General features: G+C 36.9%; 1 protein-coding gene across 10 annotated transcripts in view; it reads right to left on the reverse strand.

Annotated features, from left to right (window-relative positions):
* Positions 1-572: 572 nt before the first annotated feature.
* The window catches only part of EXPH5 (exophilin 5), a 40,012-nt gene continuing 16,134 nt past the window's right edge, over positions 573-24,450 (reverse strand). For 4 of the 10 annotated variants that reach the window (XM_039322444.1, XM_039322435.1, XM_039322390.1 and 1 more), the window contains exons 3-4: positions 23,297-23,420; positions 13,739-20,846 (exon numbers count right to left, since the gene is read on the reverse strand). In XM_039322444.1, the coding sequence (XP_039178378.1) occupies positions 16,075-20,846; positions 23,297-23,420 (4,896 nt within the window). In that variant the 3' untranslated portion in view covers positions 13,739-16,074. Of the gene's footprint in view, positions 729-923; positions 1,269-2,489; positions 2,670-4,141; positions 4,314-4,537; positions 6,024-13,738; positions 20,847-23,296; positions 23,421-24,450 lie in introns of those variants that run through there. The other 6 variants (XR_005554135.1, XR_005554136.1, XR_005554133.1 and 3 more) reach the window with 6 other exon arrangements.

The following is a 24,450-nucleotide window of genomic DNA, read 5'->3' on the forward strand; positions in this document are numbered from 1 at the left end:
TGGAAATATCTAGGTCCTATGCCATGTTGCAGTGTTAGTTCCACTCTTTTCATATTTATGTGTGAAACCAACTCTTCAATATGACTTGTTCCAGAGCAATAGTCAGTTGACTTTAAAACCATCAAGGAAGGGCTTTTCGTAATTTGGGGGAGCTAGCATGGAAACACGTCCAACTTCTCTCACATAATTTTGATCACTTAGAATACGGCTGTAATTGTCTTTTCATTGATATCTTCTTCTTCTTCTTGTGCCACATCCGTTATCGGACATTGGCGATCATGTTGGTGATCCTGTTTTTATCAGCAGCCACACGAAAAAGTGCTGCTGAGTTTTGTCCAAACCCTTAGATTTTGAAGCCACGATCTTCTTCTTCTGCCTGGACCTTGTTTGCCTTCAATCTTTCCCTGGAGGATTAAATGGACTATGCCGTATTTTTCTGGGTGTCGCATCAAATGTCCGAAATATTCTAACTTTCATTTTTTAATTGTTTTGATGATTTCCCTTGGCTTTCCCAGGTGGCTTATCACCTCCTCATTCTGATCTTGTCAACCCAGCTTATACATAACAGCCGCCTGTAAATCCACATTTCAAATGCTTCAAGTCTCTTCAGGTGGCCTTCTGTCAGAGACCAACTCTACTTCATAGAGCAGGATAGAAAAAATATAACATCTGACAAGCCTGATTTTCAATCTTAGGCTTTTGCTATGCAGTTTAGGAACAGTTCATCCCTGAAAAAAAAGAAAAGAACTAGGTTTTAGAAGAGTGAAAACAGCAATGTTAGGAATCTCTTTAGTGATTCCAGTGCTATCTTTCAAAGGTCACATTGTCTTTTATCTGGATCAGGAATTTTTCAACTGCAGTATTTAGAAATAAGTGTAGATAAATATGTCTTAGCATATTAATGTTACTAAGCTGCATACTACCTGTTTTGATATATTGCAGTTGTGATCTGCTCAGACGGAGTTTCATCTTCCTTTTTCTCATAGGAAAGATGAGAGAAGAAATTTAGACTCCTTCAACATTGTCTACAGCTAGACAATGTTATTTCACTCTTCTTTTCTGACAAAGATTTCCTGCCAAAGACCTTTTCTAGCAAAGACTTTGGCTCATCAGTTGACTCATGGTATATAATAGCTCCACAATGCCAGATCCTTATAGAAGTGCTCATGGTATTCAGAATTCTCCTTAAATAGAAGGTTGTCACCCAATAACAGGTATGGGAACTGACAGCCTGCAGCTGTTCCATCTAAACTCACGTAGTATTTATTCTATGGGGAAAGAAGGAGAAAGGAGGTCAACAGCATTAGCAAAATGTATTTTGATTCTGAACTATATTCTGACCATACTGTGGTCAAACCCCACTTCCTAGTAGGGCGGATGATGTTACCCAGTTTGGTAATGAAATGCTTTCAAGAAAACAACCAAGCTCAGAGAGCATAAGGGACCCCACAGTTCAACTCTGAGCTACAAATATTGTCTTCTATCGATTCTGACCACAATAATTACACAATTTTATCAGATATTTCTTTTCTGGACGTCTGGTACTTTTTGCCTAGGATTTCAAAGAAATACACAGGAAACATCCAGAAGCTCAATGAATTTTGCAAGCTTTCTTTCACATCATAGCGAGTAGCCTCCCTGGCCAAAGATTACATGTTTGGCTGACACACTGATCCAGATCCAGTAAGAAAAGGTGATTCAGAACATATATAGAAGTATCTGTTGACAACTACTTCAAGAAACTGCTTCTTTTCCTGGGCTCCAGCACAATCCCACAGGGGAAAAAAATTGATTTAATCATTCATTACATTTTGATCATTTGATCCATACTCAAATATGTTCCAAATTATCTTTGTGCCTTCAAATCTGGATCACTGCAACCTTATTCCTTTTATCTGCAAATTTGGAAGCCTACAGAAGCAGCTGTTGAAATATAACCCAAAGAAGCAAAGAGAATTCTTATGTACTCAGGGGAGTCTTCCGATTATGTGAGATGGGAAGGAGGTGGCTTGAGAACAGAACATGTCTTTTAAATGCACATCTTGGTTAATAATAAGATCAGTCAGGTAGTAAACACTACTAGTCATTGTTACCATTTTATATATTTTGGATTTTATAACATATATGAAATGAATGCATGGATGATTTCTTCTTCTGATAAGGAATCAAAACATAATCTGTATGGCAAAAAATGTTTCTTCTGCTTCATATGGACAGGAAGAAGTGACCCACAACAGATTTCTATGATAGGTGCAAATTTATTTATTTAGAAATTAATAAAAATAAATGCAAATTAAAAACAGATGAAGATGTGACAGTCAAGAATATTCAGCCAATTATACAACAGACAAGATATGATAGGCAGCACAATAAGGAGTTCTTATACGGCTGAACTGATTTTGAGTCAGGTTACAAATGGAACAATAGAAAAGATATTTGTTTTGTTTTTTTCATTATTGGATTTAGGGTAACTAAGAGAGATAGCATACCTTTAAAAAGGATCCCATCAGTCAATTTTCTCCTGAACCTTCCCCCTTTTTTTGAAGTAGAAATATTTTCTTATTCCAGCATCTGTTAGTTCAGGGAGAGCTGCATCAGCAAACACTGTTCCTCTTGGCTTTCCCTATCTCTAAAAAAATTACACTCAGGTTTGTTGTCCCAGACAAGTCCTGGAATTAACAGAAGTAAAGATAAAATGTGAGAGGGACATAAGCAGAACACAGGAAACTTAGAAGTCTATTATTTCAACTTTAACAGTTTATTTATTGAAGGCCATTGATGTTTTAAAGATAAAACAGACATTAGAAAGAAATATCTTTTTCAAGGATACTGTAATAGGTGAGCTCTCACAAGGTGAGTTAGATATGTATAGTCTTATGTGAAGCAGGAATTATTCTTCTCTGGAAAACACACCTTCCATTTTATTATTACATATTCAGAAGATTAACAACTGAACTTGGGAACAAGTTTTCCCAGTCTAAACCAGAAGAGCTTGTGCTGATCAGCTGTGAATCTACAGCAGAACCAAGCGTGATCTTTTTCAGCTTAAAAGTAATCTAGACTTTTGAGGAGGCTGGGAAGAAGACAATCAGATTGGTTTTAGAATAATTTAATACATCTTGAAATAGACACAACAAAAAGTGGAAAGGACATGAGGATGACCAAACTGAGAAAAAAGATATGGTTCACTCAGGAAATGATAATATACAATGCATGAAGAGTAAAGATTCAGGAGAAAGTGACATTGATATACAGTAGCAAAACAAAAATGTGAGTCCTATATTCCTGTTCAAGAGTACAAGCAAGGATGAGAAAAGGGTGGATTTCATTTAACAATACATTTTTTTCATGATTTTATCAAATACTTGAGTCCCAGCTGCAGCAAAATCATCTCTTCTTTTCACTTCTACCTTGAATTTCTTGGATGAAGGGTAGAACACATATGTGAGCCATACTATTACCTTGAATAAACCAGGGTGCAAAGCCTTTAGTTTAGGCTATATGTAGCTCAGTGTCTTTTCTTCTCAACTGTGCTGCTAAAGAGGCTTAAAAACTTACATGGCCATCTACCTTATACAAGATAACTCTAAGCAGCTGCCGTGATATTAAATCAAACTTGAATAAAGAAAATAAATCAACTGCACAACAGCACGACATATCCCCAACACAGCACCACAACATCATAAACAGTAGCCTCTTCATGCTCTTACATTTGCTAGGCTCGCTTCTATCATAGCCCAGATCCTGGATGAAGCATCAGGTCTTCTCAGCTCGCCAAAAGGCTAATAGTTTGTAGTACACAAATAATTTCCTACTACTTGAAAAAGCAACACATAAAGCTGAAATAAGAGCCTCAAGATAGCAAATCAGTGAAAAACACTCAAAAATAGTCCAATTCCTTCCCTAAACCAGGGAACAAATGGAAAATCCAGGTGGCACACACTTGAATGGCAGCAACATCTAATTCTAAGTATAGCCCTAGTCACCAAACTATTAAGATCCTTGAAACAGTCTAATATTTCTTCCTTTGATATTTTAATTTTGTAGCCAAAATTATCCTTCTTACAAATTTGTTAAAAATAATCTCCTGCTAACTACAGCATTCTACTTTATCTTTTAAAAAATACTCTTTCCCTTTTACCTTTGTTCTCCTGCACAGATAACTGATAGCTTGTTACACCACGCAAAGTTTCAAGGCTTGAATAGATGACATCCTAAGTTGGAAGCACTATATCTGCTGTGTCTATGGATCCACAGGTAGAGGACCGGGTGTGTCATTCATCTTTCAATGTTCAGCAGGCCAACCCACAACTCTAAGATAGAATTTCACATCAAGGAGACAAACGTAAAATCAACTGGTGAATCATTGATCAGATATGCTCTTATCCAAGATCTGACTTAAGCTTTCATGTGTTGTGATTGTAGTCATTGACATTCAAGATACTGGTTCAAGGAGTAAGGGAGCCAGTGTAATCTTATGGTTAAGGTTTTGGATGAGGATTGGGGTTCAAACTCTTTTTAAGAAATTGAAGCTTACATGAAAAACTTTGGATCATACTTTCTCAGGCCATCTTTCCTTACAAGGTTCTTGTTGTGGAGATAAAACGAAGACTTCAGCTCTTGGAGGGAAAGTGCAATGTAAGTTCAACCAGCAATTAAACGAATGTATGGAATAAGTATTTGCATACACATAAAGGCCAACTAGGATTTTTTTCTGCCACATATGTCCTTGAGGTATTTTATCTGAAGTGTTGTATTATAGCCAGAAAAATGCTTTAACTTCCTTCCTTCCTTCCTTCCTTCCTTCCTTCCTTCCTTCCTTCCTTCCTTCCTTCCTTCCTTCCTTCCTTCCTTCTCTCACTCAAAGAATGTTTCTGCTTTTTAAAAACATGTTTAATTTTAGTTTTATAATACATTTACAAAAAGAGAAACATGAAAAACACTGCAGAGTTAAAAAGATCTTACAAGGTAGTAATGTTGATTTTATTCTCTTTTCTGGACCCAATTCAGCTAAGAAGATGCCTTTGTGTATACTGTGCATTCCTCTTGTATCACTCATTGACTTGAGAATCAGAATTTAAACTGGATGGAAATCAAAGAATGGAAAGTATATGCAATTATATGCCTTTACAGTGAAAATGAATATACAGGTTTTAATGCCACTTAATTTTTGTCCTGTGTCTGGTGATGCAAATATTTGGAATACAGAAATATAGACTAGAGGCAAATCAAATTCAACAGGATATGGAAGAAGGTAATATTTCTTGCAAATGAGCTAGACAGTGCAGTAACAGTTGAATTCTTCAACCAACCTAACACCAAACTTATTGCTTGTAATTGAAGTGAATAAATTTTAGCTAGCTTATGTTATGGTCTAAAATGCTATGTTTATTTGCAGACTGGGTGTACCAATATAAAAGTTTCCCAATGTAAAATTTCCCCTTTCAAAATTAGAGTCCTGTCTCTGAACTTGAAAGGAGGAAATGTGACCAAACTTATGGCTCCTGAAATAATGTTTTTCTTAATATGAAAGAGACAGCATTACTTGAAAAATGTTGTGGCATATAGGACTATCCAATGGACTGAAATATTGTTATATTTTAGACATTAATAAGTGAGTACCAGTAGGCAATACTTTCTTTGCCAGTGAAAATATTAATCTGAAAATATTTTGCATCCTTCTTTCCCAAGGATTAATGGATAGATGTAATTATTATGGATAGTGTATTGAACCATGTAGTGTGCTATGGTCCATGGTTTCACAAAGAGTTGGACATGACATAGTGATTGAACAATAACAATAAACTATGGTTTGGGTATTTTGGCCAAATTTGGATGGGGCTTGTTGCATAACAAACCTGTGCTGAAAACCAATACTAGGAAATGCAGCAAAGTCCTAACTAATCTTCTAACAGATTTAATAAAACACTTCCCCAAATCTGAGATCTTCTAGACCAGGGATTCTCAACCTTGGCAACTTTAAGACTTGTGGACTTCAATTCCTTATGTGGGATAAACTGGACCTGAAAGAGGCAAAAGACTTAATGAGGTTCCAAACAGGGGCTGATGCATCAGAGTTTCTCTTTTTAAAGGAGAATTTAATTATGTAAGATTAAAAGATTTATTCTTACTAAGAGTCTGACTGTAAATATTCAAACTTACTAACTCTCAATTTGGATTTTTGGATGTATGCACTCATAAGTTAAAATCATAGATGTATTTAGTAGAATTGGGACCCAGCCAATCAACCTGTTATTCCTTGAAAATAACTATAATAAAATACTCTAAAAAAACAACTGTATGTTTGTATGTCAAATGTATCCACTATTACAACATTTAATGATAACACTTCATGTTGCAGAAGAATATTGAGGTTTCAGAATATTCTGGAACTCTGTTGGCTAATTCACTGTACACAAGGTTTAGAAAAAAGCAAAGCCTTCTCCGCTTAGATTATCTTCTTTGTAAAAGAATATTTTTTATAATTAACACCTTTTATAGACATGCTATAAAAATCATCAAACAAGAAAATAGCTTTCAGGTGGAGCTACATATCCTCCCACGCATTCAAAATTAGCATTCATCCCTTCATTAATATATAAAATATGGTCTTTCTTGTTTTACTGCTTCCACAAAAGGTCTAATTATGTATAAGCCATTAATAAGTGGGTGTACTACAGCTGTGTCACATTTGGCTGTTGGATGACATGCTAGGGATTGCATGCAAAAACATTGACAGAACCAAGACCAAGACCAAGAAGTCTGGTATAATTTTAACTTACAAATACAAACATACAATTAAAATATTTTTTCCTCTTAAATTTAACCATTTTCTTCTTTACCTACACATTTACAATGTAATGGTGACTTCTGGAGTAACAGGAGAGAAAGAGAAAAGAATGGAACAAGAGAAGGAGGAGGAGAAACAACTGTGTTTTACACATAACTGATAGAGCTACAAGTGGCTTCATTCTGGTGCCAGACTATTGCTGTTTTGGGAAATGCATGTCAAATCAGAATACATAAATAAAGTAAAATTGATAAATAAATAAGCAGTATTTCTTGGATTAGGAGACCCATCAAATGTTTGCTCTTACCAGGGAGCTTGACTCCCTCTTCTTTGTGGCAGCCCCTAAGATTTTGGAACACTGCTCTCATGTCCCCCCTCATCCTTCTCTTTGTTAAACTAGGCATACCCAATTCCAGCAGCCGTTCTTTATATATGTTTTAGCCTCCAGTCCCCTAATCATCTTTGTTGCTCTCCTCTGTACTGTTTCTAGAGTCTCAACATCTTTTTTACATCATGGTGACCAAAACTGGATGCAGTATTCCAAGTGTGGCCTTACCAAGGCATTGTAAAGTGCTCTGACTTCTTATTGAGATGTTCAAATTCTCAAGTTTTGAACTTTCTCATTCTTACCTTTCCAACTGAATTTTTTAAAAATGGATTCCACGCAAGAGCAGAAATGACCGTTGACATTAAATTGCCTGCAGAATATGGTGCAGGTAGCCTTCAATTTATGACCAATTTATTTATTTCTTTATAAAATTTATTGGCCGCCCATCTTACCATAGGCCAGAGTAACTCTGAGCAGCATACAATCATAAAATGGTTATACATATACACTAAAACATAAAAACATTAAAACCAAACATTAAAATCTAAGGACCTGTGGGGAGGGCAGGGGCTGAGTGTGTGGAGATGGGACCAACCACCTCCACCATTGAGCCCAAAATTTCTGCTGCTAAGCAAGACATCTGTTAAGTAACTTTTGTCCCATTTTATGAGACATGCCACAGTCGTTAAGTTAATCAATGCAGTTGTTAAGTTAGGAGCACGGTTGTTGTGAAAATCTGGTTTCCCACAATGACTTTGCTTCTCAAAAGGTCACAAACATGTGACCACATGACTCCAGGACACTGCAACCATCATAACTATGAGTCAGTTGCCAAGCTTCTGAATTTTGATCATGTGACACACACACACCATGCTGCAATGGTCATATGAAAAACAGTCATTACTTTTTTCAGCACAGTTGTAACTTTGAATCGTCACTAAAGGAATGGTTATAGGTCAAGGACTACCTGTAATCAATTTCCACATTGATCTTAAAATAAATGAGATTAAGATGAAATTAAATTATCTTTGGCTATGCTTCCCAGTATTTCCACATACAAAGTAAGGAATGCAGACAGAAATCAGATCAGCGGAGAGGAGCATTCATTATAATTTAATACCATTCACACAACACCTGCATATAAGAAAGTTGCCTGAATTGAGTACTATACACTTTGCTGCAAGTTATATTTTGCATTGCCAATACAGAAAAACAGCAATAATGTATCTGGAATGAATGGACAGACCTTATGGGTTGCAGTAAGAGAAATGGGACCTAACAGCATAGATCTGTATATCCTTTGCTACAGGGGAGGTATTTGAATGCTGTTCTTGATTTACGACCTCAGTTGGGACTAGAATTTTGACCGTAAGTAGTTGCAATCATAAGTCGAAGTACCCATGTGACTGAACCTGATTTTTTAAATTGTTTTTACACTAGCTGTTAAGCAAATCACACAGTTGTAAGTCTGAATAAATAGGTCTTAAACAAATCCATTTTGTTTAATCCATATGGGCCTTTCTTTGCCAGATATGGGCAAAAAGTCACAAATCTTGGCCATGTGACTGTGGGACACTGCAACCAGTCCTAAATGCCAGCCAGTTGCCAAAGGCCCAAAAGTCATGTTTTACAATGGCTGTAAGCTCCCTTTCCAAGGCCACGTAACTTTGATCTATCATTAAACAATTGATTGTAGGCCATGGATTATCTTTGTAAATTGTGTTTTGTAATGGATATTGCAGTTCCACAGCTACTGTTTATTATGTTGCTGGAATTTGTAAATGGGCTGGAGGGGTATTTGCATTCATGTGCTGTTTTTGAGCATAACGTCTGAGCACAACAGTGTATGGACAAGAGATTGAATTCTCAAAGCATTCATCAAACCGAGATCTTTCAAGGAACTTGTTTCATCTTGTGCATTCAGACTTTAAGTCTACTTCCTAGGCCCACAGGAGAAATCTGTTTTTCATGAAAATAAAGAAATCCACTTAGTAGAAAGACAACTTGTTTAGACTACAAGATTACATTGTCAATAGGACAAAGATAAACACTTTTGCATCTCTTACTAAACAAAGTTCTCCTATATTCAATTGGTTCCAACATCTTCAAATAAGTTGTACTACAACAGATGAACTATAGAAACAAGGGAGAACATAACAGGACTGGAATGGATTTGAACATCTTAAAATATTGAACATCAGTTAAGGTGCAATCTATAAATTACACTGAAGTTATGATTTAGAATCTGAACAAGTTAAAATATGATAAAATGGATGTAGAACTTGAACAGAGATGAAAAGATGCAGCAGTGTGAATTTCAGTTGAAGACCAATATATTTACTTTGATCACCATACTTCGAATTGGTATTATATGTTCTAATATTGGTATATTACTCCAGTCTTGATTGCTAAAATAAATGTTCTGAAAATGTAGTGAGCAGGTTTTTTTATACATGAAGGCAGCATTGTAAAGTCTAATACTGAAGAATAATTCATAGGAGAATGGGACACTTTTGAAGGTAATAATTGCATTACAAACATATTTTTATTCAATTTATCTAAACCATATATTTCTTCAAAATTCACTGAATTTTCTTTTATATATTGATAGCTGCAACAATTTTATATGCTTTCTATAATTTCTTCTTTGAAATAATGGCTAAATTGTGGAGCAGGCTTCAATGACTGAAATATTTGTCTATTCAGGTCCTTGGTGCTCTCTCAACTTAATTGTTTTCTTGCAGACTTTTCATTACCCAAACTAGATAACATCATCAGTGTTTTATAAGAAAACAACCAAACTCAGAAAGCTCTAAGGACCCCTTATTTCAACCCTGAGCTACAAATATTCTCCTTTATCGAATTACATCTTAATTTGGTTTATAACTTTTGGTACTGATCTAATGTATTGTTTACTCTTTAGAGTTTTGTACTATATTATCCAAGTATATTCCATTTAAAGTTTTATAGGGATAATTATAGGGAAAGGAACTTAGCAGAATAAGCTGTAGGCTTACTTTCTCAGAGGTTTTACCAGTGTATAAGGAGCAAAACGGAAAAGGCCAGCGCATAGCACAATTCAATATGGGCTAAAGGAGTGGTGTAAAGGGGAAGGCTTTGGATATATTAGTCACGATGTCAGTAGCTGGTCCAATCAAAAGATGTACAAAAGAGATAGTTTGCATCCATCAAAAAAAGGGACTGAGTTACTCGGCTATAAATTCACAGATTTTCTGGAGGGAAATTTAAACTAAACAGCGGGGACAGGGAGTTAATTGATACGGAACAACCCTGTCCCCGGCAATTTAAAAACTATAGGGCTATCAGTGCATGTAGCATAGATGTGTGTGTGGACAAGAATACCAACCTTGCTATCAATCAAAATGAAGCCTCTAATAGCGAGTGCCACATAAAGTGCACTAACCAAATAGGTGGTAAGACAATAGGGGAACTCAGGCACCACACAGGCTATGTAGAAAGGAAACACAGGGCCACCCACAAAGGACTCAAATGTTTATACACCAGTGCACAGAGTATGAACAGCAAACAGGGTGAACTAGAAATTCAGGTTAATGAGGGCAGATATGATATTGTTGCCATTACGGAAACATGGTGGGATGAAACTCACACATGGAACACACAGCTAGAGGGATTTAAATTATTTAAAAGAAACAGACCAAATAAAAGAGGAGGTGGAGTTGCTCTCTATATAAGAAATAACTACATCTCCACAGAAATAGAGTACAACAATGATAAAAACTGTCTTGAATGCATTTGGGTCAATATAAAAGGGGGGGGAAATGACATTGCCATAGGTGTATACTACAGACCACCCAACCAAACAGAGGAAATAGATGAACTTTTTGCCAGTCAGCTAACTAAGGTATGTAGGAAGCACATCACAATAGTAATGGGGGACTTTAACTACCCTGACATCAACTGGGAGACAAACTCCGCACCAAGTGGAAGATCAAACAGGTTCCTGGCAAACCTAGCAGACAACTTTGTCTCCCAAAAAGTAGAGAAGGGAACTAGGGGATTAGCCATCTTGGATCTAATTCTCACTAACAGAGATGAAATGATAGACGGTGTTGAAGCCATAGGAACCCTGGGAGGAAGTGATCATGCAATATTAGAATTCAACATTATAGAAGCACAACCAATAGAACACAGTCAAACTAGAGTCTTGGACTTCAAGAGAGCTAATTTCAATAAACTTAGAGAGGGCTTGGGAAGGATTCCATGGATGAGAATCCTCAAGGGGAAAACAACTCAAGAAGCTTGGGAAATTTTGAAAAATGAGATAATAAAAGCACAGTCTAGCACAATACCAACAAAGAGGAAAAACAACAGCTCTCAAAAGAAACCAGCATGGCTGCATAAAGAACTCTCTGACAAATTGAAAGATAAAAAGGACAAGTATAGAAAGTGGAAAGAGGGGAACATAACTAAGTCAGAATATCAGCAAATAGCCCGAGCCTGCAAAGATGAAGTGAAGAAAGCCAAGGCTCAAAATGAACTAAGGCTTGCGACCAAAGTCAAAAATAACAAAAAAAGCTTCTTTCAACATGTAAAAAACAAGAAAAAAGTGAAGGAAACGATTGGTCCATTAGTGGGTGGAAGTGGCAAGAAGGTGACAAACAACAGGGAGAAAGCAGAACTATTTAACTCGTGTTTTGCATCTGTCTTTACACAAAGGGAAAAAACAGACCAACCTATTAAAAATACTGCCATAAAAAACAAAACAGAAACACAAGTTAAGATAGGCAAGAAAATGGTTAGGGAGCACCTGTCCAGCCTAGATGAGTTCAAATCGCCAGGACCAGATGGATTACACCCCAGAGTTCTCAAGGAACTGGCAGATGTAATATCGGAGCCACTGAACTATATTTTTCAAAGATCCTGGAACACAGGGGAACTACCAGAGGACTGGAAAAGAGCTGATGTAGTTCCCATCCTCAAAAAAGGAAAAAAAATGGATCCAGGAAATTACAGACCTATCAGCCTGACCTCAATACCTGGGAAGATCCTGGAAAAGATAATCAAACAACGAATCAACGAACACCTAGAGGCAAACAAAGTCATTACTAAAAGCCAACATGGGTTTGTCAAAAATAGATCATGCCAGACAAATCTTATTGCATTCTTTGACCAAGTGACAAAATTAGTGGATCAGAGGAATGCTGTGGACATAATTTACTTGGACTTCAGTAAGGCATTTGATAAAGTAGATCACAACCTACTACTTGACAAGATAGAAAAATGTGGGGTAGACAGAACCACCACCAGATGGATCCGTAGCTGGCTGACCGGCCGTACTCAGCGAGTGGTCCTCAATGGAACTGCATCTATATGGAGGGAAGTGTGTAGTGGGGTGCCCCAGGGCTCTGTTCTGGGCCCAGTACTCTTCAACATCTTCATCAATGACTTGGATGAAGGGATAGATGGGGAACTCATCAAATTTGCAGACGACACCAAGCTGGCAGGAATAGCCAACACTCCAGAAGACAGGCTTCAGATACAGAAGGATCTGGACAGACTTGAACACTGGGCACTAACTAACAAAATGAAATTCAATGGTGAAAAAAGCAAGGTTCTACATTTAGGCAAGAAAAACCAAATGCACAAGTACAGCATAGGTGGCACCATGCTCAATAGTAGTAACTGTGAGAGGGACCTCGGAGTCCTAGTAGACAATCACTTAAATATGAGCCAGCAGTGTGCTGCAGCTGCCAAAAAGGCCAACACAGTGCTAGGCTGCATTAACAGAGGGATAGAATCAAGATCACGTGAAGTATTAATACCACTCTTCAATGCCTTGGTAAGGCCACACTTGGAATACTGCATCCAGTTTTGGTCACCACGATGTAAAAAAGATGTTGAGACTCTAGAAAGAGTACAGAGAAGAGCAACAAAGATGATTAGGGGACTGGAGGCTAAAACATATAAGGAACGGTTGCTAGAATTGGGTATGTCTAGTTTAACGAAGAGAAGGACAAGGGGGGACATGATAGCAGTATTCCAATATCTCAGGGGCTGCCATAAAGAAGAGGGAATTAAGCTATTTTCCAAAGCACCTGAAGGCAGGACAAGAAGCAACGGGTGGAAACTAATCAAGGAGAGAAGCAACCTAGAACTAAGGAGAAACTTCCTGACAGTGAGAACAATTAATCAGTGGAACAGCTTGCCTCCAGAAGCAGTAAATGCTCCAACACTGGAAGTTTTTAAGAAGAGACTGGACAGCCATTTGTCCGAAATGGTGTAGGGTTTCCTGCCCGAGCAGGGGGTTGGACTAGATGACCTCCAAGGTCCCTTCCAACTTTACTATTATTATTATTATTATTATTATTATTATTATTATTATTATTATTATTATTATTATTATTATTTGCACCTTTTTTTACATGTATTATACTTGTTTTTCTTCATATTAGAAATATTACATAAAGTCAAGAGAAGATGACATCTTGTAATAACAAAATAATTGACTCTAAACACTTGAATCCATTTTTGATGTCACAACTGTAAACAGGCCGTTCAGGCATGTCTGCCCTGAAAATTAAACATTTATTAAGCATTCAGAATTAAAGCAGAACACAAACAAGAAAACCACCTTGTGAGTCGGTCATAAATATAGTCCATTTATTTAAAATATTGGTAGTCAATATTAATAGCTTATTTCAAATAAAAAAAAAGGTTTCCCTGGTTATATCTAAATATGCTTGCATTGTAATAGACTGGCAAGGAATTCTGGGAGTTGTAGTGCCAGCACATTTGAAGACAAAAGGACTAGGGAAGGCTCACATAAAACATGGGTGGTCAACATAAGACAGAAGAACATCAAATTTCTGGGGACAAATTGCTAAACTATTTATAACTAAATGCTTAGTTTCAGACATCCAATATGCTGCCTGTTGCCTTGTTTTACAAACAAAATTCTATGAAACTGTAGAAGGAGCTTCTTATATAGTGCTCTTTAAACAGAGTGACATTTTTTCATACCTTGGACTTCTCTACTGCCACTCACTCTGAAATAGCCTTTCTGATAAGCAGTGGAGAGATGGTTTGGTAAATGCCACCCATCAAATCAGTCTTAAGGTCCAAAATTGTTTGAAAACCCCATGAAATTCATATATTTTTGAATTTGGGAGGTTTGGAACTATCTGGATCCTGTTCTCCAAACAAGGGAGAAAACTCACCAATCCTGGAGTTAAGACATTTCATCTGCTCCTCAGTTCCAGCCCTGTAACATTGCTCTAGCTGGACTTTGGAATGGGCGGTTCAGTTGCCATAGATTGACCTTCTCCGTCTGAACCTGGTTACTCTGCAATGGGATTGTACCTGCCCGTGCGAGCAAATAGCAAACAATTGTTTGCATTAATGAGATCAGGTTGCATTGAAGGAATTTTGCTCCTCAGTGGGATTACAGTTTTGTTCGTACAGGTAGAGTACTATTAAAACGCCTGGATACATAGAACAAAAATTCACCAGAAGTTAATACGGCCTGAAAATTAATCTCAAAACAAACAACTTATTTACAATGTACAAAGGAATGAAGTCATAAAGGCAAAGCACAAAAAGAAAATATTAAAGAACAGTTTTGTATGCGTGTAAACATACGCCTGTGCATGACTTTTTGACTGCACTCTGAGCTTGTCACATACAAGTGTTTTCAATTAAAAAGCTTCAATAAAGCTTTACAAGTTTCAAAGTCTTTTTCTAATGCAAAAAGCTGTACAGCTTCATTAGGCTATATGCGCAATTAATGCACAGATTTTTTAAAAAAATAATTCACATTTAAGGAACATATTTTTACATGAACAGATAATTAGAATCTTACTAGAATGGTTTCATTTACATGAATTAAAATATAAATATATACTGTAGAAGTACTTTCAAGTGTAACTGCCATACTAAACAAATATTTTAAAGTATACTGTACATTCTGTACATACACATACTTCTTTAACGAAGTATTAAGCATTTCAGAATAACCAATTTTGTACATCATATTAATAGGCTAATTTTAAAAATTAAAGTGGAAATTAGTGAACATGTAGTATTTTAAAATTTCACTGTTATGAATAAGAGAGTCTCTTGCAATAGCTTCAGCATGATTTGAAGCTTAAGGATAGTTACCTCATTGAAGTAGCTCCTTTCATTTTAATAGTTCTAATAAACACACACATTTTCCGATTCAAGGAATATATTCTCATATAGGATATTAAATATACACATATTCTGAATCTTCCCTTTTCCCCCTAACACGTAGAAGTTTTAGATTTGTTCAAACACAGAAAGGCTATGGATGTGTTGAATGCAAACATTCAATTGCTGATGAAAGCAGCCGTGTTATGATTATGTGCCAAAGTTAACTGGTACAAAGAGATCCTGCTCTGCAAAAGCAGGCAACCTCATTTAAGAACCAGTAGGACAATTCCTTTATTCTTTCCAGTGCCATTAGAGATTCAAATGTGGGGTGATTTTTTACCATTTAAAAACAAATTTTTGAGCCGATCATTGTAATGGCTAGGTTTACATAACTCTTAAGTTACAGATTATCTCACCATGGTTTAATTGAATAAACTACAATTGGTTGGATTTAAGCAACACGCAAAAAAGTACGCCGCAGTTTATAAGCCACAGTTACTGAGTTCATACGGTACCCTACCCTAAAACCAAATGTATTACATCTCCGCAGAGCTTCTATAACTGAGCATTCCCTAGATATGTGGATCCTAATTCCAGGGATATTTGTTAGAATTCTGGCAGTCTACATATTTGAGAAAAGCCAGCATTGTGGAAGACTAGATTAGTGCAATATGTTCATTTAGTATCTGAGTTCAAATTAGCGCATTTATAGAAAGCTAATCAAGTTTTCAGTCCCTACTCTTTTATAAGCTATCAACCAACAAGTCAGCAAGTAGGCAGTTGCTTTCTACATCTGTTGAGTTCCTCATAGTTCTGATTCTTTCTCATACTCATGCAGATAATATTCATCATCTGTGGTGGTATCAGAGTCTGAATCTGAAGAATATGCAGAGGCTTCTTCATGGAAATCAAAAGGTTCATTTGGGAACTGTTCTTCTGTAGCACTTGATTTCAACAGCTCCAACCCGTTTAAGGAACACACATCTTCCCTTTTAATGGACCTGAAGTTCTTTAAAAGACATGGATTCCACAACCGCCCTTCCGTGAGTGACCTCTTTATGTTATCTAAGAAAGCCTGCTGTTGTTCTTTTCCAAAAATACCAAATTCAATTGAGGGGTACATGATAGGTCGCGAACCAAAGTTCCTTTTATTCTCCTTGTATGTGTCCCAGTTCTCATTTTCATCACAGGACAACAGTTCAGAATAGGACTTAATTTTCCGATTATATCCAGACTGTGTCAGATTGTTTTTAGGGGGCAAATAATCATGGAGTTTTTGTGTATAGGAACATTCAGAAAAATGTCGTTCACGCTGGGTTTTGTTGGGATTTAGAACTGGCTTGGAACAGGATTGGTTTACATTTTTAAAGATGTCTGACTGCTCGTTATCTTGATAACCATCACATTCTGCTTTAGAAGTCAATTTTTGCAGTGGAGAAATATTTGTTTTTGAATTGTTTTTAATGTATGCATGTTTATCAGACAAAAGTGGAAAAGATGAAAGCTCACCAACATTACAGTGACCTTTTTTTTGAGGGCAAGCATCCATTCCTGCGGATTTGGAGAAAATGGGATGGCTGTTATTTTCTAAAACTTTGCTACCTGTCTGTAAATTGTTGTTTAGCACAGGCATAATTGATTTTGAAAATAGGATGGTAGAATTTTGGATGGTCTTCATATTTTTATCACTTTGCCCAGAATGTTCTCTTTTTTGGTTGCACAAGTTAGTCAAAGGCCTCCTATCTTCATTAGTTTGCAATTTCTTAGTTTCAACTTTACTCAGCCTTGGAATATCAAATTCACCAGGTAGAGAAACCTGATTCTGATTCTCATTCCCTGTTTGCTGGGAATCATTGGGTGAAATCAACATGGGATGATGGCTGCTTTTCTCTAATGAAAGTGCATCATTTTGTGAAAATATGCAACTTACGTGTGGTTTGGGACTTGAGCTTTTCCTATTAGAAAACTTTCGACTTGTTCTGCACATGGCTGCTAGTTTGTTTTTAACTGAAGGCCTATTTTTCCTTTTTTCTATGTCATTAACTTTATTTTTAAGGCTATCCAGGGCAAGCTTACTTTCAGGTAGTAAATGCTCTGGCAAGTCCTGGGTAGGACCTGATGGCTTACCTTTAGAGCTAAGGTTCTCATTGTCCACACAGACTCTTTCAGACCTCTGTAAATTTGTGCCAACTTTGCGGAGTGCAGGACTTTGAGGCATCTCCTGCTCTTCAGGCTTTGAACATTCTACCACATTCCCTTTTGGATGAATGACCACATTAGCTGAAAAAGCAGCATCCCCTGGCACCGTTAAATTCTGGGAAGCTGAATGCATCTTGCTTGTTGAAATGGATGTTTCACTTCTGACACTTTCATTTCTCGGTGGAAACCGATGTCCCCTTTCAGAAATAATGCGACATATATAACGAGCCCTTTCTTTGATTTCTGCAGCATTTCTAATTTTTTCTTTAGTGACATTTACTCGAGTGCCAACTTCTGGACATGCAGTGGGTTTTCCGTCCTGGATAACGTCAATTAAATTGGAAGGAGGAATGCTTGCTGATGCTTCAGCAGATGGCTGTCTATAGCCAGGACCCCCTTTATGACCATTTATTGCAGAAGAAACTGCAGAAATATCCCCCAAAGAGGTACTTTTGGAATTCAGTGAGTTAAGACGTAAGTTTTTATCAAGCTTTGAGGAGTCTGTCCATGGAGAAGAGCGCCTGCCAACATGCAGGTTGGACAAAATATTGGTGCTAACTGTTTCAACCTCTTTTCTGCTGGGTTTGGGGCCACCTGGAGAACCATCCACAGGTGGCCTATTGGAAATTGCAAGTCCCAGCTCTTCTGCTCCTGATACAGCTATTTCCTTTTTATTATTCATTGAACAATGTGCTGGAGAAACACCTGCTGTTTCCATAATGGGATTTGAAACTTGGAGAACTTTAATAGGATTGCCTATATTTTTTGAATCCTGTTGTATATCAGGAGCAGGTATTTTGTCAGGAGAAATAACTTTTTCTCCTTTTTCTAAGCTGGGTGGGAAAGCTACAGTTGTCATACCGACATGAACTTCATACTGCTTTTGAGGAGTCTGCGATTTTTCTGGGGACGCGGATGAATCTGCCTTTTTGGTATCTACTCGGAAGGCATTGCACAAAGCTTGTGAATGTTTCCGTGGTAAAGTATAATAAACCGAAATCAATTCATGGTATTTTACATTATCTTCATCTATGCTTACTGTCAATTTGCTGGTGGTTTTATATTGCTTTAAAGGATTTTCTGCCCCCGTTTCCTCGTTTTCAGAAGAAAGAAAAATTGCTTTCTCTGCATCAAGCATCTCATCTCTTTTTTTCCGTTTGCTGCCAATTATATTAGTACTCCCTGATGGGCAGTTAGGAGCTTGAATTAAATGCATGTGATACTTTTTAATTTGTTTATTTTTTTCTTCCACCATTTCTTTGGACAATATGTTTAAGGATGAGCAGGATGAGCTGAACAAAGAGCTTTTATCTCCCTTATTTGAATAAATATTCCCAAGTCTGCTTGGTACATGGGCTTCTAAGTTATCCTCCCCCATCCTCTTATTTCTGAAAGGGATCTTCCTTGTAGAGGGAGAGATGCGTTTTTTAAAGAGATCACTCCCATCAATACTAGCTGATTTTTGAAATAATGTCTTATGTGTTTTAGGAGATTTGAGAGGGCTGCTGCTGGGTGAGGCACTAATACTATTACTAGTTGAATATCTAATAAATCTATTTGGTTTATGGAGTGTTTCAGCATAAGAAACTGGGAAATCATTGTTTGGAAGTACTTTGGAGTCTTCAATGAAAACAGGGTTTAACATCTTGTCCGGGTTAAATGCTTTCAAAGTTTCCAACCGGTGCTCCTCTTGAGGGTTATTTTGAAGAATTGACAGCTTTGAAGGATTAGCAATAAGGTGTGGGGGACATGCTTGCTTTACACCGTTGCTTTCAGTACTGTTGACTTCATTTCTTTGGCCATTTTTACTGTGAATATTTGATAAACAAATGTTTTCAATGCGCCTTAAGGGATTTGCCTTGGCTTGCCTTTTTGAATTTAATATAAAAGGTGGATGGAGAGATCTGCTCATAGGAGGGGCAGCTTGAGAAGAGACTGTAGGAGGAGACATCTGAGATTCTGTTGGATTGTTTGTTTTTATTTGTCCAAATGCTTGAATTAATGTTGGCTTTTTTATGTCCATACTATCCACTTTATCTGACTGATCAGCACCAATCATCTCTTCCATGCCACTCATTTTTGAGCCCTTCTTGGTTTGAAAGGGTTTAACAGATGTCTTTGAAGGAACTTGACTATCCCCACTAAAATGACTTTGACTTGGTTCGACATATTCAGTTTGGTTCTCCAAAGCAGTTGAGACATAAGTTGCACCTTTTTGCATGCCTCTTGAATCCTTTACAAGCAATTTGTTAATTGCTCTTCCTTGATGGTCCCTACTCTTTGTGTATTCTGAAACATGGTCATGCATATGTTCATTATGCCATACGTCTCTTTTTTTTCCATAGTCACTTCGCCGCTCAATCAGCTGTTCAAAGTTTACATCAGGGACATGGTTAGCATCACTGAAATACTGATGATTATCACGTCTAAAAGGATACTCCTCTGTTCTTCCAAAAGGAAAATTGTTTGGGGACCGATTCATTTTACCATGAAATGATGGGTATCTGTAACATGGCTTTGAAACATTTTTCAATGGATGTAACATAAAATTCTCCCGACTGTTGAAACACAGAGGGTCTATTCGTCTCTCAGTGAATAAAGGATGGCTCTTATTTGGTATTACTTGTCTATAATTCATTTTTGACCTATAAAATTTATACCTTGTATTTTCCTCTGGAGAACAAGGATGGGAGTCCTCGAACGCTGAGTTAAATTCTATTAATGACTGTGTTCTACGAAGTCTGTCTGAATGTAGTGAATGCCTAGAAGACTGTGGTATATTCCATATAATAGATGAAAGAGGAATCCGTCTGGACTGATGCTGGAAATTGAATTTTGTGAAGTCCGTATTGCTTTCCGAATCGTGCTGTAAGCTACCAGTGGAAAACATGTCAGCAGACATCAAAGACGAGCGCCTTGTAAGGCAAGACAAAGAGTAACTTCTGCCCATTTTATTGTTGGACATGAAGTTCTTAGGACCAAATCCATTACTGTATGATCCTGATGGAAATGCCAACCTATCTTCTGAAGAATATCCAAGAGAACAAGCAGAATATCCTCTCTTTAAAAAAGAAGATCTTTCATCACACAAATCCCCATATGGGTATTTTTCTATGTGATGTTGCTTTGTATAGGTATCATAAAGCCTCCTTGGTGTGAAGAAACTTTTGTATTTATTTCTGGCTCCTAATGTCCTTGTTCTATCTGGGGAAAACAGGTTCTGGTCATTTCTCTGTACTTCTCCAAGGAAATTTGGTTGCACAACAGTGGAATGATGATGGATTTTTGGTGCTGTAGAGCCATAGTTAATTGGAGTTCTTGTATTCACAGTATCTTGAGATTGTTCTTGTGCCAGTTGGCTATCCAAACTGTCCAAAACTGGTGAATAGAGAAGAAGGAAGGAATTAATTTTATTTTTCAATATTGACATAGATAAATCAACCTGCGGTGAGTTATTGTTCTACACAGATAAAATCCCATATATATATTAATTATGATACTAACATAAGAACAGATATACTTAAAAGTTTTTGATACACAATGTTAGAGTCATTTATTAAATACACAATTTTTTTTGTCTAAATTATTCTATGAGACTTTTGTCATTTTTATTGAAATGCAATTTTCTTACAAGTTAAAACAGGTTAAAATCATAGAAAACATTACAAAATTAGTAAGTTAGATTGCATGAATGTTGTTCCATATGTTACTGATTTTTCTCTAATCTGAATTCAAAGCTAATATGCTTGGCCCATTCTGTTGAAAGCAGCTTGCAGAATTCATAACATCCATACAATATACTTGGATAAATGAATATACAATTGCTTGCTGACTGTTCCTTTGAGTTAAATATTAAATCTAATTCCATTTCAAGAACACTTTCTAACTGCCAAGAATGTGGAGAGAATAATTTGCAGAGTATTTTCACCTTGGGGATACAAGGTGTAATTATAATTTTTTGTGCTGCATGTGTTAGCCTGCTTTTACCATTCCTTAGTTCATTTAGGGAAAACAAGAATAACCTTTTTCATATCAATTATTTAACCAAGGTACAAAAATAAACACCTTAAGGGAGCAAAGTCTAACTCTCCTACAATGACTTGCTGTGGTCTCTGAAGCACCATCTAATCACACCACTGAAATTCAGCAACAACCTGACAATACTGTGCTTTTTATGTGCTTTTCGGTGCAAATTAAGATCAAGCCAGGCATCATTTCTCCATGAATGGGATTTTAAATGTTTATTTTATCCCTTATCTTCAAGTCCAAAATTGAAAAGAATGGGTTTATTCTGCGTCCTCTGGTGAGGTCATCTTATCCCTAGCCATAATGTCTATGGCAGTGTTTCTCCACCTAGGCACCTTAAGATATGTAGGCTTCACCCTCTAGAATTCCTCAGCTAGCCTTGGGGGGGGAGGGGCTTGAAGTCCATATATCTTAAAGTTGTTGAGATTGAGAAACACTGCTGTATGGGCTCAAAATCTGAAAAGATCAGCACCCAAGTAGACAGTATTTTTTTTGGTCTCTGCTCTGTGAGGAAAAATAGGAATATTTGAATATTTTAACGTGGAGAAAAAGATTAAAGAGAAACATCAGAAAGTTTAAGAGAGTCCTGGAATTTCTGGAGAGACTGTTATGGTTGCCCCCACATCATCTGAACTTCTCCACTTGCTTTTAGAGAGTGTGTTTCCTTCTTTACCTTGGTGGGTAGTGAGGATTACAAAAGTGCTGCAGAGAATGTACTACAGAAACTACACACAACGTTAAATAACAGGTAGATGAAGCTTTGAGGAAGCAGAGCCAGTTATCCCACTGGGATGGCAAGGAAAAAGATGAACTACATTTCAAGGGCTATCTTTTGTCCTCCACTGATTCAACCTTATAATTCAGTGTAGTCTTTTCAAACAACACTAATAGAACTACTGTATGTTGGTTGATGGTGGGTTGTTTGGTAGCCTTCCTGGACAATGAGACCCAATTAATGTCCCCATGCAGCAACAGTAGTACCAATGTAGCTAACCATACTCAAAATTTTTTATGAGTGTCAGTTCTTGTCTGAGTAGATTGCGTTAATACCTGAAGGTAAGCAGGATAGCTATAGATAAATTGGAAAGTAATAATCCCACTAATTCATTTATTACTCCACTCAGAGGATCTAAGTGAAACTACAGGGCAGTCTGCCCCAGGCTATTGTCCTATAGAGACATTTACTTCAACTCCCAGAATTCTTGGAAAGTGTTGCCAGTAGACTGACTGGAAGCTGAAGTTTAGCACATTCGGAAAGAACCAGCTTAGGCCACAGTAGTATTACAGGTGGTCCTTATTTAAAAATCACTTATTCAGCGATTGTTCTGAATAATAGTGCTGAATAACAAAGGGCAATTACAACTAGTCCTCACACTTAAGAGTCATAGTATCCCGGCAGTCATATGATCACAATCCAGGCACTCAACACCAGTGCACAATTATGTCACAGTATCCTGCAGCCATGTGATCACCATTTGCAACCTTCTTTGCAAGCTTCCTACAAATGAATGAGAAGCCAGCAGGAGGTCACAATTGTATAATAAGCATTATAACTATCACGTGACACCCTGGTTTAATGACCCACGCTTAACAATGGCAACTAGAAGTGCCAGATTTTCTGTTGCTAAATGCTATATTCACGTGACATTGCACTTGTTGACCAAGTCACTTAGTAGTAGATATCCCAGTCCCAATTACTATAGTTAATTGAGGACTACCTGTATATAAGAATGTTTTGTACAGTTTTACCACTTTCATACTCCGAGTTTGCAGGTCAATGCGTAGCAGGGATATGAATTTACCTTTTAAAAGCTCATTTTCCAGCTCCTCATTCCATGTTGACGTGCTGTCCATCACATGAGCGATGTTTGCATCAAGGCATTTATTTGTAGGTTCAGAGGGCAAAGAGGAGTTGCATGTCTGGGTCTATGAAGAAAACAGATGAAAAAAAAATTTTCAACCAAGCAAAGCTATTAAATACCTATCTCTTATTACAATTATCTTTTATGGTAATATTAATAGTACCCTGGCTAGAGGTAGCATTATTTCAATACTTATTCTATTTTTCAGATAAACTGCTTTAGTACACCTTAATTTAGCTCTAAACTCTTCAATTAAAGCAAATGATGCAAAAATTGACTACATCTGCAACAAATATGAGTAGAAATTTATAATTATGGTTTCTCTTAATTGCTGAAAAGCAATTTTCTGAATGAATAGGCATGCTCTTCTTGAATGGGAAAAAATCTTCTTGGATTTTTAAAATTAAATTAAAATATACAAATATCAATAATTTTTCTAAATAAATTCTTTCCTTATTTCTAGTACATAATTGAAAGAAAAATACCAATTCAGGTATATTGTAACACTGGGTCCAAGAACCAACAATATTTTGTTAACTGATTATAATCAAGAATCTTCATGGAATCTTGCTATATAGAACTTTGATCTTGTGGTTAAAGCACTATGAGAGAAAGCAGGAGACTGTGAGTACAAATCCAATCTTAGCCATAAAAGCCAGCTGGGTAACCTTGGGCCAGTCACTCTCTCATAGCACAACTCGCTTTACAAGGTTGTTGTTGTGGGGAAAATAGGAGGAAGGTATGTTGGATACGTTGAGTAGTTTGTAAAAATAATATAGGCAGGATACAAATAAATAAACAAGCAAGCAAGAAGCAAATAAGTATCGTATTCTTTAGCCTGATCAGGCTTAAAATAATAGATGGGTGGCTACAATATATGAGTTTAATTAATTAAAACCAGACCTGAGATAAAATATTGTGATGTGGAGTGATTTGGTTTAGCCATGCCTTCCTTCCTTCCTTCCTTCCTTCCTTCCTTCCTTCCTTCCTTCCTTCCTTCCTTCCTTCCTTCCTTCCTTCCTTCCTTCCTTCCTTCCCTCCCTCTCCTTTTATTATTTTTACAGATAACTCAAAGTGGTGAACACTTACACAAT

The sequence above is a fragment of the Crotalus tigris genome, unplaced genomic scaffold (assembly GCF_016545835.1).
Source record: "Crotalus tigris isolate CLP2741 ecotype Arizona unplaced genomic scaffold, ASM1654583v1 scf7180000017607.2124824, whole genome shotgun sequence".
Classification (NCBI taxonomy): Eukaryota; Metazoa; Chordata; class Lepidosauria; order Squamata; family Viperidae; genus Crotalus; species Crotalus tigris.